General features: G+C 38.3%; 1 protein-coding gene across 1 annotated transcript; it reads right to left on the bottom strand.

Moving 5' to 3' along the window:
• Positions 1–12,253: 12,253 nt before the first annotated feature.
• On the bottom strand, positions 12,254–15,243 carry tmem18 (transmembrane protein 18). The gene is made up of 5 exons (XM_018730557.2): positions 15,152–15,243; positions 14,824–14,941; positions 14,362–14,416; positions 13,645–13,738; positions 12,254–13,468 (listed from the first exon to the last, which is right to left on the bottom strand). The coding sequence occupies exons 1-5, from the start codon at positions 15,233–15,235 to the stop codon at positions 13,367–13,369; spliced, it is 453 nt and encodes a 150-aa protein (XP_018586073.1). The 5' UTR covers positions 15,236–15,243; the 3' UTR covers positions 12,254–13,366.
• Positions 15,244–17,006: the final 1,763 nt, after the last annotated feature.

Genomic DNA, 17,006 nt, shown 5'->3' with positions numbered 1-17,006 from the left:
TAATGATAGCGAGCGATGGTTTTTTAAATGGATTTGATTGTTTCTTTACGCTCACAAAAATGATCTTTTACTTAAAACAATAATAAAAAAACAGAGACAGAGTGACTATTTAGAGAAAATGCAATTGCATAAAGATGAGGGTAAATACAACACAAGGATTTTCTAACCTGTTTCTAATATTTCACATAGTGCTCAATTTACGAACTGCCCAAAGGCGCCCAAATCTTCCAAAACCGAAATTCATTAGAATTGTGATGCAGATTCAATGTTAAGCTTTCCTAATGGAAGAAAGCTGGAGTCAACAACTTTATTAGTACAGAGATCTTCTGGTGTGGACAACAGAAATGCAATAATAATAATAATAATAATAATAATAATAATAATATTCAATGTATGTCCCACATCTTCATCAAAACAGATTCTGGGCTGTTTGGTTTAATAGCAACATAGAAGAAGACTGAACTTTTTATTATTAATAACACTGGTCAGCAACAATTTTGTGACATGGGCTGTAATGGGTGCTCTAAGTACACTTCTTCACACCAAATTAAAAAAATCTTATCTTTTTCTATCTAGCTGTTTTCTTGTGTCTCCATCTTCATTACCGATCACTGACGTTACGGTACTATGGTTTAACAACAGCAGCATATATGTAACAATCTTTGACCAAAATGCAGTTGCTATTACTGTTCCGTAGCATAAATAACCTCAGGGCAAAGGGAGAAGACGTGACATCGAACACAAACTTTGTTAAAGCGATGGATAAAACAGGAACTGGATTCATGAACTTGAGGAATAAATTTCCCAGGATTAGTCGTGCTAAAATTAAGGAAGGTATTTTTCTGGTAGGTCCTCAAATAAGAGAGCTGATAAAAGATGACAAATGAAGCGTTACACACACACACCATCTGAAACCGCTTGTCCCGTAAGGGCTCAAGACGAGCTGGAGCCTAACCCAGCAATACAGGGTGCAAGGCTGGAGGGAGAGGGGAGGCACCCAGGACAGGACACCAGTCCATTGCAAGGCACCCCAAGCAGGACTCGAACCCCAGACCCACCAGACAGCAGGACTCGGACTGCGTCGCTGTGCCACTGCGCCCCCTACAAATGAAGTGTTAAGTGCAGTGCATTTTTTGAGTGGTCGAATGAGCACTATTGCAGCAAACTGACTTAATGACACACAGAACAGCAGAAAAGTGTTTTGCAGGTCTGCTTACAACCCCCAGTTCCTAATTGTCTTTTCTGTTTCCTTGTAAACAAATCATTCTCAGTAGGCCTTTGTCCTAAACACAGTAAAAGAACACATTTACTGGAATCAGATGGTCGAGATGCAACAGAATACTGCCTTGTTTCATGTCTGCTGCTGATGGGACTAAGCTGTAACATACTGAACAAACAATCAGCTTTCCCGTAAAACCAACGTTGTACCTGGAAACTAAACGAGTCGTTAAACCAGCTTTATAGGTACCAAAAAAATAGCAGGTAAAGAGTCAAGGAATTTTTTTGTCAATGAAACCGAGGCCTGATGGAAGCAGAAAAGCAAGCGGCTTCCTTTAAAAATGTCGTTCTTTCAGAAATATATATATATATATTCATATTTGTTTTGTCATAATGACGCAATTTTAGCCATGTATCTATACACATTTACATTGTTTATTTTATTGGAACAGGCCAGAATAAGTACACCACTCTGCTGTGCAACAGCAGGGCACCTCCTGGGAATCCAGCTATCAGTCTTCAGATTACAGGAGAGTTTCACCCCCCACCAAGTCACCTTTTGCCTCTCTCTTCATTGTATTTCCTCCAACGGGAATCCCTAGAACACAGCAAACCCACGTATGACGTGTGACCCCACCCTGACGTGGCATCCCGAGTGTTGATGTTGGTCCCCGCTTAGCGGGGCTCTCCGGGTGTTTTCCGACACCGACGAAGTGGCCAATTTCCGCCGGAGGGAAACGACAAACACGCGGCGCCGGGGGCACCTGCTCGGGGGCCGAAGAGGTCAGCACTTTGAGGGTTTTCCAATTCTGCCAAGTGCAGCAAGCCAAACAAATTAAAGTGGAAGAGCTCGCAGGAAACTCTGATCATGACCAAAAATAAAAAAGGGCAACACATTGTACACATCCTCCAATCTCTTCCATTACTGGGGGGGACTGCTGGTGGAAAACTGAAATATGTCGGGTCTGTTTGTAGAAAATCCATGGTTGTTTTCTTCTGTGCCACCTTTGTCTGGCCGGCGGCTGCCTCCTCACAGTTGGCTAAGTTTGGAAATACAGAGTGATGCCACAAAACACTGGACTAAACATACTCTGACACTTTTGACATTTCCAATTTCAATTATTTTGAGAGAACAAAAAAACAAAACAAAAAATATTACTTGGAAAGCAGTAAACAAACCACTTGGCTTTTCTGAGCAGGGATTAATGAAATTATGAACATGAGCGGATTTTCCAGAACAGAAGTTTTTCTAGCTGAAACTGTGTTGTTTTATGACACTTGTGTGAGAAGATGATATTATGCACAGTTTCAGCTTTAGTACAAGACGTTTACAACCTTTGCTTTCCGAGATCAAAACCAGAGGTTATGGTGGAAAGAATAGCAGTTTATCGTCTAATAAATTACATAGAATGTTTGGCATTGCTGGAGAACTACCATGTCTGCTCTTAGAACAAGATCATAGGGAAAAAGGTTTTAACACAGTCCAATAAAAAAAGGAATGAAACATAAGAAAAACTGGGAATTTATTATATTGTTATAAATATATATAATACAAAATGTTTAATAATTGTTTGTAATATTTTCTATTCTGACATTTGTTTAATATAATAAAATAATACTTGAAGGGTACATATTGGCTTCACTATTGGTTTAGCTTAGTGTACACTAGGTTTGATGCAATCGTTTTACCCATTTATATAGCCTCATATTTCCTTAAAGTTTATGATAAACACCTTCTACAAGAGGCCAGCATGATGGTGCAATAGGTACTGCTAACATTTTACAGCTCCTGGACAGTGAGGTGAGATGTGGGTTCGAATCTGGCCCAGTGTCTGTAAAGTTCTCTGTATGTTCACATGGGTTTCTTCTGGGTGCTCTGGTTTCCTCCTAAGACATATGCTTCTGGTGAGTTTAGAATGATACATTCTGTTTGTGTGTGTGTGTGTGTGTGTGTGTGTGTGTGTGAGAGAGAGAGCGAGAGATTGCCTGCAGTGGACTGGGGTCCTGTCCAGAGAAATTACTTTTAATAAATAAGTAAATGTGGGGGGCGTGGTGGTGCTATGGCGCAGTGGGTTTGGCCAGGTCCTGCTCTCCGGTGGGTCTGGGGTTTGAGTCCCGCTTGAGGTGCCTTGTGACAGACTGGTGTCCCGTCTGGGGTGTGTCCCCTCCCTCTCCAGCCTTATACCCTGTGTTGCCAGGTTAGGCTCTGGCTTGCTGTGACCCTCCTGGGGACAAGTGGTTTTGGACTGTGTGTGTAAATGAGTTCATTCAATGGTGCAACAGCCTTGATCCATGTTACACACCTGCCCCCCCTAACCCCAACAGTACCCACCACTCCTGTCCACTGAAGTACCTTCAAGTTGTGCCTCCCTAAACCTTCTTCAGAAAACTGCCCTCACACTAGCAGTATCACCACCTCCCACCTGAATTTGTTTGCTGACCATCATTTACCCACCAGAAGAAATTGAATGAGAGGATATGGATTACTGCAGGTGGCTAGACATCCAAATGTCAGGCCTAGGAGGGTGATGATGTATCAAGGGCGAGAGAGAAGCTGGACACATAGACACCCCCTTTGCCCTCGAAACAAAGGATACTGATTTATTGCGCGTCTAGCCCGGTGACTCAGACTCCTGGGCAGCAGAGGGGGTGGGATCTGCCAAACGCAGCTATGTGTGGGAACCTCTCCATCGGCAAGATCCGGCAGTCCTTCCGAGGGGCTGTAATTGCCCTTCGAAATCAAAGGGTTCTGTCCTAAGCCCAGCTCATGAAACCCTAACCCTAAATGGAAAGCATCTGTGTTTACAGAAGGAAAAAAAAAAACGTGTTAAGTCACACTTTGTTCTTAACCCATGTTGATTTAAGATGCTGTGATGATATTTTCAGCTTTACATTATTTTCACTCTGACCAGCAACTTGGTTGGATTGTTGGAGAGCCTCTTTATTGTTTGCACTACAAGGATGCTGAGACGGTAATAGAGTCATGCTGTTTTTATATAAAAATTGTCCATTGCCTTTACAAATGTGTACCTGTGTTTGGCTTTTAATCCACTATAATCCAGTTTTACTAGGGAGGACATCAGAACATTTTGTTCTTTTGGCAAATTAATGGAACACGCACTTTTTAATACATTCCCATCTCCATAATTTGTCATCAATTAATTGTCATAATAATAACAATTTTAGCAGTCACTGAACTATTTTTCTATATTTAATTCCACTGTGGAGGTTTTAAATGGTGGAGGCTTGTTACAAAATTCTACATGTATTTAAATGTCATACATGAATTGCACAACACATATCATCTACGGTAATTAAAATTTGAGGTATACAGTACATTTGTTCACTGACTTGCTGAATCCACACATTTCTCTTGGTTGCCAAGACAAAATAACAAATAAGGTCCAGTTTCCCCTTTTCTAGTCAGTTCATCTATTTCTGTCAAAACAAAGCCAAAATTAAACAACAGTCCTCCGTGATGTGGCATGAATTTGAGACTCTGTAAAACTGAAGTATTTGCAGAAAACAATTTGTTTTTCTGTTGGTGATGCATCAATGCATCTCCCACATCGTTCATCTTATTGAGCAGTTACGGCTTAATGGGACAATGTAATAAGGGCTTATCTGAATGTGGAAGTCTTTTGTGAGCCAATAGAAGGCACTCTGAGACACAGAGATATGCCCTGGATTTTGTCAAATCACTTAATATATAGACCCAAATCATAAATCAGTGCTGAGAATGCTGAACTTATTAATTACATTTTTTGGCAGACAGCTTTCTCTAAAGTGAACAAAATATACCAGGTAGAGAGCGCATTAAAAAATACCAGAAAGAAAACATCTACAATGGGCATTTATTTATTTCGGATATAATGAAATTTCATATATTTAACTAGTTGTCACACAAACTCTGACTTCAGTGACTCAAGAAGCAATCCAGGCCGTGTCTTGTGATTCAGACTCAGACATTTTGCTCAGTAACTTGCATTTTGACTCCAGCAAAATTTTTTCCTATTTGCTTATTTTCTTACACAAAGAAAGACTCAAAGACTCAACTGTAAAGCCAGTTCAGTGTGATCAGACTAAGAGAGATGAGATTTTTCATCTCCAGTGCAGAAATGAGGTGTCTAGTGTGGAGACAAAAAAGTAGAGAGCCTAGAACAGAACCCTGCAGAACTCCTCCAACAAGCACAGAATGACTTTACTGTACCAATAAAGTTGAGGTGGTGGCAGGACCTGCAGGTAAGAATTTCTGCTCCACTTGTTAAAGTATTTGAAATATTTATGAATCAAATGACAGGAATGACAGTATAGTTGTGTACCTGACGTCAAGTGCAGCTGTGACACTGCAACACTGCACATCCCCTTTGGAAAGATCATGAGGATTTGCAGACTGACTGTATAGGAAACAGTGGAGATGTCAGGAAGGTCATAAAGACAGATCACAGGAAGGCACCTCATGCAGAGTGGAAAACATTTGTGACTAATATTTGGTCAGAACCAAAGCCAGACCGAGTAGAATTGAGGAGAATATCATGAAAGAGCATTCGTACCACCTGGCAGCGATCAGTGTAGAAAAGAGAGGTGCTGAACTGAACCACCAACAAATCTCTTCAACGCAACTCATAATTAAACTGTCAATAGGTCATGTAATGTATTCATTCTAAAATTTCACTTTCAGCTAAATGTGCTGCACATGTTCATTGTAGACTGATGGCAATTAATGCATACCACCAGTAAATGAGCAAGAAATACTAGTCCTACTCAGAAGTCGCTCGTCTATTCATGCTGGTTTATGTTGATGTTGCACATACTGTTTCTGTTAGTATGTAATTTATTGGGTCATTCGGGAATATCCAGCTGTTTCAAGATTAAGGAAACAAATCACCTCTAGCATATACACAATTATTTCAGATGTGTATCTTCTACAACTGAGGTCCTCTTACAAACCGATGAAAAGATCACTAATCTGCCTACTTGGATTGATTTATGGGGGGAAAAAAAAGTTTTATTATATTCTGGATTCTCTTCAGTGTTACCCCAGTGAATCGCCTATGAAAATTTTTGTAACTGGGACTTTAGGTTTTGTAGGAGACTAGCGTAGGTCTCTGGTGCTGCGATGTATGGGCATGTGCATCTAAATGAGTAGATCTTAAAGACTTGATGGGAAATCATCAGCTGCCACTTATTTGCAATTATCCTGCTAACTATGCTATCTAGCATAAAATAAAGGTAGCAGATAAACATTTTGATGGTTTCTGATATTTTGGCTATATAAAATTACTGTACCAAAAATGCATCTTCAGTTACTTAAGTTTATGGAAAAGATTTAAATTTTTTTCATAATAAATTTACTGTAAATATTATTTATTAATTTAGGCACTGATTTTGTCCAAAATAACTCAATTTGTGGCTTGCATGGTTAAATACATATTACTGGAGTAATTCAAGGTACAGAAAGTTGTTTGCTTAAATGTACTTCAGTGGGAGCAGGAATTAAAATCTGAATCCTACACTGCCAGATGTCCTGGTTACCTATTCTCATCTGCTTGTGACATTTCCATGTTCGCCGCAACATGCTTCATTAAGTCTAAGTCACTGCCTAGTGCAGGCAGGCATGGACTAAACCCTGGTCTGTAACAAAACCAGCTTACTGCGCCACCAGAGTCTCATTGCCACATTGACATAGTCCAGATGCAGGCTTTGATCTGGGCTCCAGCACAATAAGTATTAAGAACCCAGAGTTTAAAAAAGTTCAAAAAAGGCATATAAGCCCACACTCAGAGCAAAACAGATTTGAAAACTGTGATGTAAAAGTTTATAATTTTCCTTAAACCAGCACGACTGATTTTTTTTTTTTTTTTTTTATTACTACTGCTATATTGAGTATTAAGAACACGAGAAAATGGACAATCAATAAGTGAACATCATCACCCTGTCAAAAAACATATGTTAAGGCATAATATAAAATGTTAATTGTGTTAATTGTCAATTTAGCATTAAAAAAAAAAAAAATTCTTGTTTGTTCTGGAATTAGCTATGGTTCTCCCTGGGGGAGAATTACATGGACAGACATATCCTTTTATGATCATGTATATTTAATATTTTCATAACATCCAGCCCATTTGGATCGCTTCCTGTTTCACAACCAATAAATCAAGCCAAGGTTTGTTCTGCCAACCCTCTGGCTCTGTCGGCACAGACATTTGTAGGACGGTCTCTCTGATGTCAAAACAATACAGTTCACGTGGGGAAAAAGCGTTCTGCATAGCCGTGTGTACTTCCAAAAACAATCAGAAGAACACCGACTGGAAATCCTCCAGTGCGTCATTACAGTGGTTGCAGCAGCGAACTGCATTTCCACGGAAGACCTTTCTCACCTTCCTGTATGGAAAATTCAGTTACATTTTGCTGTGGCAATCCAGTGGGATTTTCAGTGTAGCAGAGATCTTTTAAAAACAGATGACTGTTGCTGACTTCTTGGTATTATGCGAAAGTGCAGATGGATTTTTTAGGCCAGAATAGATCTGAAGATCTTAGTTAACCAGATCTGAAAATGGCTGCACAGGAACATAAACAATTCATATGGCATTTGGGTTTGTGGGCAAATAGCAAGTGACTCCTTAGCTGTAGCAGTACATGAGTCTACAGACACAACAATGGGCTCCATAAATTCCTTCACTACTACCTTTACCTGACACTTTAACAGCTACAGCAACCAATCCATCAAGGCCAGAACCTGTACATCTTACACCTATATCAAACAAACCACTGAGACCAGAAACTGAACCATTAGGGCCAATAACTGATCTTCTTACAACTACAACAACACCACCATTAAAGCTACATCCTGAACTTCTTATACCAACCAAACCATCAAGTTCAGACACCAAACCTCTTACACCTACACCAACGAAACCATTATTGCCAGTAACTGATTCTCTTAGAACTACACTAACCAAACCTTTGGAAAAAAGTTTAATACAAATCACTTACAACTTCTGCAACCAAACCATCAAGGCTACATCCTAAAGCATTTATGCCTACAGGAAGCAACACATCAAGGCTACCACCTGAAACTCTTACACTTACACCAACCACACCATGAAAGCCAGAACCTGAAACTCTTAGACATTGTAGAAGGACAAACCAGTGCGTTGAACTTCCAAATGGCAATAGAGTCAAATAGCTATGAATCTTGTAGGGGACGTCTTGGAAATCTCGATTCCGTTGGCATATCACGGTGGCCAGGGATTCAGCTGGATGGACTTCTCTTTGGTCTTCTTGCAAGATCATTACCCAGCCTTGCTCCTTTGTACTGCCCCAGAGCAATGACCTGTGAAACCATGGCCTGGGCCCTTGTTGGACAGACTACTAAACAGCTGAACTACACCCACTGACCAGGAGTTTCCAGACAGATGTTTATCAGAATGACCTCAGTGTAGTGACGTACCGACACTACAATTTCTGGCAAAGCAGGTCACTCTGGATACCAAAAACAAATTGTTCTCAGAACATCATCCCAATCCCCCACAGCTCTTTCTGAATCCATCCACATCTGATTGGTGAGGTGCTCTCCTTTCTGGCCTGGCATGAACCAACATGAGGATCCTTCCAACCAGAGTAAAGGAAGAGTGGAACCATTTTCTTTAAAAAGCTTCAGCCGAGCTGCCAAATCATTAAATGGATTAAAAGGAAAAAAAAAACAATAAATTAATTAAACAATTAATTAGTTAGAAGCAGAGGGCACATTGCAAGTTTTTAGTCATGAAATACCCAAATTATTGCCTGTTTGTGTAAAACCGCTTGTCCCAAGTGGGAGTCGCAGCAAGCCGGAGCCTAACCCGGCAACGCAGGGTGCAAGGCTGGAGAGGGAGGGGACGCACCCTGGATGGGACGCCAGTCTGTCACAAGGCACCCCAAGCAGGACTCGAACCCCAGACCCTGCAGAGAGCAGACACAGGCCAAACCCGCCACACCACCGCACCCCCTACCCAAATTACTGCAATGATTAAAACATAAATAATTTCACAATTTTGTTTCTATAATTTAGACGATCAATCCTTAAGCTCAATAATATCTAAAAAGTGGTCAAAGCACATGGGTTTCCTCACAAAAATTGCACGTTGACAGGATTTAAAACAGGGGAACAAGAATTCAGGATAAATTATTCAGCTTGATGAACATGACAAACTGAGCACTTTACACAATGATCAAGACACCTTAAGCTACTTTAAGCAAAAACACGAGTCAACAGAGAAGGCAGAGTATAAGGGCCAGTTTCGAGGAGGAGCACTGCCATATATAGGAATGATAACACCATCTGACCCCAAACAGAAACCCTTTTGTTGTGGTACCAAGTTAAAGTTCTTCTTTTTTTCCTTACAAGATTTTTAGCCAGAGAATACATTACACTTGTCATGGCTGCTCGCTAAATTTATAACCCCTTATTTATGAGGTACTCTATGGTGATTTTAGACTAGGAGTCAAAAGGTACACAGACTATGAAAATATTCAGAAGTGGAATTAATCATACTATTTCTTTTAGTTATTTTCTGTATTTCAAGCGGGTTTGGGCCATAAATTTTGCAGATATCGGTGCTGAAAGCCAAAAATGCATTTAAGAATTTCTTAATGAAAAATTTTTTTTTTTGGCATATGAATGCATATGGAAACAAATACAGTTTAGCATTTTGCTGGATATATGTGTTAAACCTCTTTGAAATCTTAGTAAAGATTACTAATCATTCATATAAACATGTAAAATAAGTCAACTATGTCTAATATTTTGGTGACTCAGTTTTACACAAAGGCCATAGCATGAGTAATCAGAGGAAAATGGATTAATTTGTTGTGTGGAATGAAATAAAAATTTAAAAAATCAACTAGTTATCAATGAATCTGCATGTAACGCGTGTTATAAAGGAAGTAGGAAGTGGTCCGGATGTTTTTTCTTGCAGTTCTCACACACACACACCTCTTGTAAATATGAAGAGAAGAGTGTAAAAATCAAAAGCTGTCACATTTCTATCTTTTGCCTAGTTATCACATTCTTTTCCCTGTGATGTTCAGGGTGAAAAACCACTGTTGCTAATAAAGCTCCTACTCTTCAGGTTCAAATGAAAACATGCGACGTGCGATCCTTTAAGGCAGAAGGTCAGCATGTGGCCTTCATCGCTTTCTGGCATGCGCAGACACATCTTCTGAAAACTACTGAAAAAGGTAATGTTCATATCTTCAAAATTCATCCGCATTGCTGCTTAGTTATTCTACAGTCTTCTATCTTCACAACACTTAAATTTGGCTAAAAGGAAAAGAATGTTAGGACTGCCACTGAGGTTCAAGCTGAGCTAAACCAGCATACATCTTGTAGTAATTTGAAATAATCTCTAAATTCTGGCTATTAAACCAGGAATGCAAAATGTTTTCATGCCATTACATTGTTTTTGTTCCAGCTGAGCTTCCTTTAATTAATGTAATTGCTACCTTTGATTCAATTAAGCAACTGCACTTGGACATGGATTTACTGGGGTGTGATGTATAATGAGATAAATGTGATGTATTTCCTTTCTTAAGCATCCAACAAGGTCATTAAACTTTCTGAAGCTCAAACTTTTTTTCCATAAATTTTGAGCAAAATTTTCAGTAAAAAATTTTTGGATTAAAAGCAGGCGGTGGTTTTTTGACTAGGTGGTGATTTACTGGGCAGGGATGATAGACATTGTTACAGTAAATAAAGAAGAAACAAGCATTACAGAGAAATGCGCCAAGAGCAAGATAATTAGAGGTGAGGTTCTTTTTACAGAACTTTCAACTGTTTTGAATTATCCACTCAAAATTAATACACTTTGTTCAGTAAAGTTACCCACATTCCTCCATATTCCAATTTTTTGTCACATTTGAGTGAAGAAGTTTATAACTTCTTTCCCATATCATGCTTAATTGTCAGTAATGGTTAGAACAACTAGAGCACCTGGAGGAAACGCACACAAACACAGGAGAACATGCAAACTCCACATGCACGGAGCTGGATTTTAACCTTAACCCATTGTCTAGGAACTGAGAGGGACCATCGCTACCCATTGTACCACCTTTTGCCAACTCTTAGTTTTCATAATTAGTTCAAATTCCCTCCCCTCTGTGTGGCATTTTTCCTATTGAACTTTCTAGCACTTGAGGCCTTGAATAAGAAAAGTGTATTTAGTACACATAAAAGGACTGCACTCTGTTCTACCTTTTTGTCAGCAGAATGCTCCCCGAGCATAAGATCAAGTAGTAATAAACATCCAGACGGATGCTTATAGTAGCCCTGCAATAGACTAGGGTAAATGTCTAGGTAATGCATTAGAGTTACTTCCATTTCAAGAGCCTGTCATGAGGCTTCATCTTTCATCTCCGGATAAGGCGTGGAGCTGATCTCCTGGAAAGCATCACTCGTCCTTATGATAAAGTGTCCAGTGAAAAAATACATAAGTAAACACCACGCTTGGGATAGAATCAATAGTAATCGAACCAAAAATCAGTGTGCTCTTTGTGTAACGTAAATCTCAAAGTCTAACTAAAGCATAGCATGTTTTTAATGGTTTACAGGCTTTCCAGAGTTTCTTAATTTTTAACCATTAGTTGTAGTTAAAGGTAACTTTCAGTGTTAGGTTTGTACACTAAAGTAGGGGAACCTGCGAGTGCAGTGGTCAGAGTTGTAGCCTTTCTTTGCAGATTCAAACATCTCATGCTATTATGCCCTAGAGCAAGGCACTTACCCTAAATTCTGCCAGGAAAACTACAGAGCTGTATAAATCAGTAAATAATTTTAGGTAGCCTAATATTGTCTGATACTTTAGAGGAAACTGTCAGGTAAATTAATAAATGTAGGGAACTTAAAACTATTTATACAGGTGAGAAATTTTTACTGCATTAGTTCAGCATACAGTTTTTTGATCAAGAATACTCCAGCAAGAGGTGGTACTGAAACCAAAGTCCTTTAGTGGCAAGGCAATAACATCAACCACACTACCCCAAATGCAAAGACACCCTTCACAAAAGGTTTAAAAAAAAAAAAAAAAAAAAAAAAAAGCACATTTTCCAAAAAAAAAAAGGACACTGCTGAAGTATTTAAGAGCAATTGCCATACATCATATTCTGTTCAAAAGAGAAGTATTAGGTGAATTTAAGTGTATAACACTTACATTATTTGGATCCTCTACTTGGGAGAACAGAGACTACTTGTGGCTGGGTGGGTGAGTGATGCCAGTAAATTTGTACCACGCAGCAGGGCTCTCGACCACCTTGTAGGCTGATCTAAGTGAAAGTGAGAACTCTAGTAGACACTCAAGGCACGAACACATGTACACAATATGCCTACAGTCAGATCAGCAATATGGGCTTTGCCAGGAGGCACAGTTACAGGCTGATACAGGTAATCAAACTGGACTTGGGTAACAGAGCCTTACCCAACAGCACCATCACGTGGTCATTACATTTCCCAATTTGAGAGATTTTGCTGCTTTTTCTGTGGTACAGTCATGGGTACAACATTGATGTCATTGACTGTAAGCACTTAGTACATATTATTTGACCAGTGCACAGTGAAAAGGTAGTTGACACAGAAGTATCCAAGTCAACTGAACAAAGAATATACAAAATTGGTTCTCAAAAAAATAAGCAAATATATGCAAGCTCTATACAGATTCTTACAATTTTAAAGAATTAAGTTTGGAACATTCTCATTTCTGTATACATCTCAATATTCACACAATGATGAAACAATTGATGCATTCACAATATGTACATTTAGATTTGGTCCACTTATATAATAACTATACATACATTTTCCAACAATAGGTGTAAACAACATTTACATTTTGGGAAACCCAACAACTTCACACAATTTCTTACTCAATATTCACTTTCTACTTCCTGATTGTAAAAATATAACCATTACCAGCAAAATGCATACAACTTCTCAAAATAATTGCAGATTTAAACATTGCATCTTTTGTGTTTAAGTTGTATTTAAAAAAAATTCCATTGTACACTGAACTTAGTTTTCATCCAAAGGAAATACTGCTTGCATTTCAACCAAATATTGCAGTGATGCAGGTTTTTACATCTAGTGTGACTCTTACAAATAACTCTAAAATTAAAGAAATTATGCTGCTTTCTTCTTATTTTCCCGTATTGCCTTCCTCCTTTTCAGCTGGAGAGTTTTAAGTTCTGTCATTGTTGCAAATGTCCTGTAAACCCACAACCCCTGCAAAATAATAATAAAAAAAGTTTACTAAAAAGTAATCTGTAAAATAAAATCACATTTTTTCATTCATATTACTTTGAAACAAATATCCACATTTATTCCTCCTACTAGAGCTGAAAAGGTATATTATAGATTTAATATTTTAAGCATAAAAATGTTATGTTTAAAATACCTACCACAATCACAACTGTGTTTAACAGAAGAGGAGCAGAAAACACTAATGAGATGAACATTCCTTTTGAGTCAAAATACTGATACTTGGAGAATGACCTGGTTAAAAGTTAGAGAAGCAGGTTAGACGTGATGCTGGAAAAATTCCCCAAAAGAGCTTTATGTACATACACTATTACACATGCAGTGGACTGCTAATTCAACTCAATACACATATCAAAGAATACCACAGAACATATGCAAAGAAAGAAAAATAAAAATGTCGATACATGGATGAAACCCTTTGTCTTAATTAGACTGAGCAAACAATAATATTCTGTAATATACCTGCGTTTCCACCAGACACTTTCATTTAGCAGACACTTTTCTCCAGAGACATACATCTCTGACATGTACATAAAGTATGCAAAAAGTGCATTACACCAACAAAAGGAACGATTTGTGATGCCTACATTTACATTTATTCGTTCAACAGATGCTTTTCTCCAAATCGACGTACATCTCATAGAAAATAGTTTGAGTTGAGTTTGTGCTTGAGTACAATGTCACATACCACCATATAAAACAGTACACATTGAACAAATAACATGCATGTACACATTTACTGAACACATTATGCAACAAAACCATGACTGATGAATTACTAACTAATTTAAACTGTTTTTCCTTTAAAACAGCTCTTCCACACAATCACCGTGTGCAAATAAAGAAACAAGACATACCTCCAGTTCATAGCTGCCATCTCATTTAGATACTCTGCACTGTAGACCATCCCAGCTGATGAAATCCAGTACCAAAATTACAACAAAATTAGTTACAGCACACTTACATTTATGAAACACATCAGTAAACCCACTGCTGGCCTTAATACTTTTACATTAAAAGCAATTACTGAGTAAATCAATCAATCAGTAACAACTTAATTGGGGTGCCTTGTGACAGACTGGCATCCCATCCTGGGTGTCTCCCCTCCCCCTCCAGCCTTAGGCCCTGTGTTGTGGGTTAGGCTCCAGTTTACTGCGACCCCACTCTGTCTGAACAAGCAGTTTCAGCCAGTGTGTGTGTGTGTGTGTGTGTAATGACTTAATGAATAAATACAGGATTGGTGACAAACCATAAGAATGCCTTAGGACAGAAATGGCAGAGGAGAGGAACAACCACTAGTATGAAATGCTGTTATTTACCTAAAATGGTGAAGTAACAGATCTGCAATCTATAAAATCTGGTTGTGAGGAGAGTGACAGCAAAACAGAAGAGGTGGAAGAACAGCAGTGCAACCAGCCAGGATTCGGACCAATCAATCTATATAAAAAAAATAAGCAAAACATCTCTTAAGAAAAAAAATCATCACTGTGAGAATTCCATAGCACATTAAGAACAATGAATTGTTATTATAAACCTTTACAGACTGCTTTGTCTAAGCCTTAGACTAAGGTGACTTAATCAAATTTGACAAACACGGATCCTGCTCCTGTTGACGAACGGCTGGATTATTATTTATTACATACGTACAGAAAGAAGGAAGGTCCACACGGAGGTGATTCTCATATTACTGATAGCATCGATTGGAATAGTACTGATGTTCTGCTTCGCCATTTCGAGAATTTTGTTCCCAACAATTTATTTAGTAACAGCGGTTCGTATCGTCCAGGAAGAAAAACGAATTGAAAGCAGTCGCATGAAAAATACGTCATGAATATATCTGCGCAGATACGACACGTCACAATGCAATCTTGCGCAGGATAAATGCGTCATGAAAGAGTTCTGCGTTCGTGATCCACGTCTGTTTTATGTTGACTTTTAGGAGCGTAAAGATTTGCTTATCTTTAGTTACATACGTGGAAAGTTTGTTTAATATGTGATAGTAGGATTTTATTGAATTTTTCGTATTGCTGATATTTAATACTTTTTAGAGCGTTGTAGTTTATTGCTAATCACTATTGTATTTAATATTCATATTGTGTTATTTTAATATGACATTGATGGCAGATACAGATCAGGTAGTACTGAAAGTCATGAGTACTTCATATTCGAGTCTGATTTTTTTTTTGAAGTATTGACACTGTAATTGTGCTTTTGAATGTATGAGTTGTGGAACTTTTGGCTGTCGGATGACTCACTGTGATGAATTGAAGCAAAGTTGTCATGATTGCTGTCTGATGTTTAAACTGGTGCACTGAAAAAAATGGAAAGTAGCTCTACTGAAAATACTAAAACAATACATTTACAATCAACTTAATAAATGTATGTTTGAGAGGAGAACATAATTATATTGCATAAACATAAAGTCCAAGTGAAATTCAACGCAGTCATCAAAGTGATATGATCACGCTGCAATAAAATGTTCCAATCTATTTAGACTTCTAACAGACGTTGTTCACTCAACATGATTTTTACTGCTTGTTCAATTTATTTAATTAAAATTAGTTAATGCAACACAATTCTTTTGCATTTTGCCTCAACTTAATTCCACTGTGTACAATCCATCTACGTTTACTATGTGAATAATATTTGTTGGGTCAGTGTATTGCTGAAACTTGACTGAAAGAGGGAGGCTCCATTAAAAATATATATCTATTTATATAGCATATTGTATATATCGTTATAATTTATTAAAGTTTATCACACAGCTTCATTTCTATGGGAAAAAAAAAATTAGATGGACTTCTGTTGAAACGCTGCCCATATTTAGCTTGTATTCAAGAAATATCAAGTTTATTCCTCACATATTTCTGTCTTTGCCTTCTGCGAGTTTTTTTTTTTCCGTTTACGCGGGAGCAACTTCAAAGTGAGCGAGCGCGCGTGCGCTTGGCAAAGCACGACCGTTGGTCTCGAGAGCGACACCTGAGGGGACCTGGTAATTCAGTAGAAGGTGAGAATTGCAATAAAAATCTGATAGTATTCTAATAATAGCCGTCCACCTAACGTTAAATAAAAGAAATTGTGTTTTAAGAAAACCCTACACTTTTTTTTAAAATCATGTCGACCGTTAACAGATTAGGCGTATACTTTCGCGAGTGTCGTGATCGTAATATGGCGATAGTCGCGACAGTGGCCGCGATTGTCGCGACAGTGGTGTTCGCGGGGGTTGGCGTTATAGTCGCGGGAGTGGCCTCTCGGTGTGTGCTGGTGTTCCAATGTCTGTTTAATCATGTTTCTTTGTTTTTTTCTGGACTATTTAGTGAGCTTTGTTCATATGGTCTTGTTTTTTTGAGTATATTGAGTTGTGTGTTTTTATTGTGGTTTTCTTTGCAAATGTTGCGTATTGTAGTGTAGGTTTTTGATTTTTTTAATTGGTTGCTGACAAATTTCCTACTAATTTTCAGTTTTTGGTGTTTTGTTGATCAGAAAGGAAGATGAGAAACTT

Source organism: Scleropages formosus, chromosome 15, assembly GCF_900964775.1.
Source record: "Scleropages formosus chromosome 15, fSclFor1.1, whole genome shotgun sequence".
NCBI lineage: Eukaryota > Metazoa > Chordata > Actinopteri > Osteoglossiformes > Osteoglossidae > Scleropages > Scleropages formosus.
Note: the sequence above shows the minus strand (reverse complement) of the source record. Positions and strands in the feature narration are given on the sequence as shown.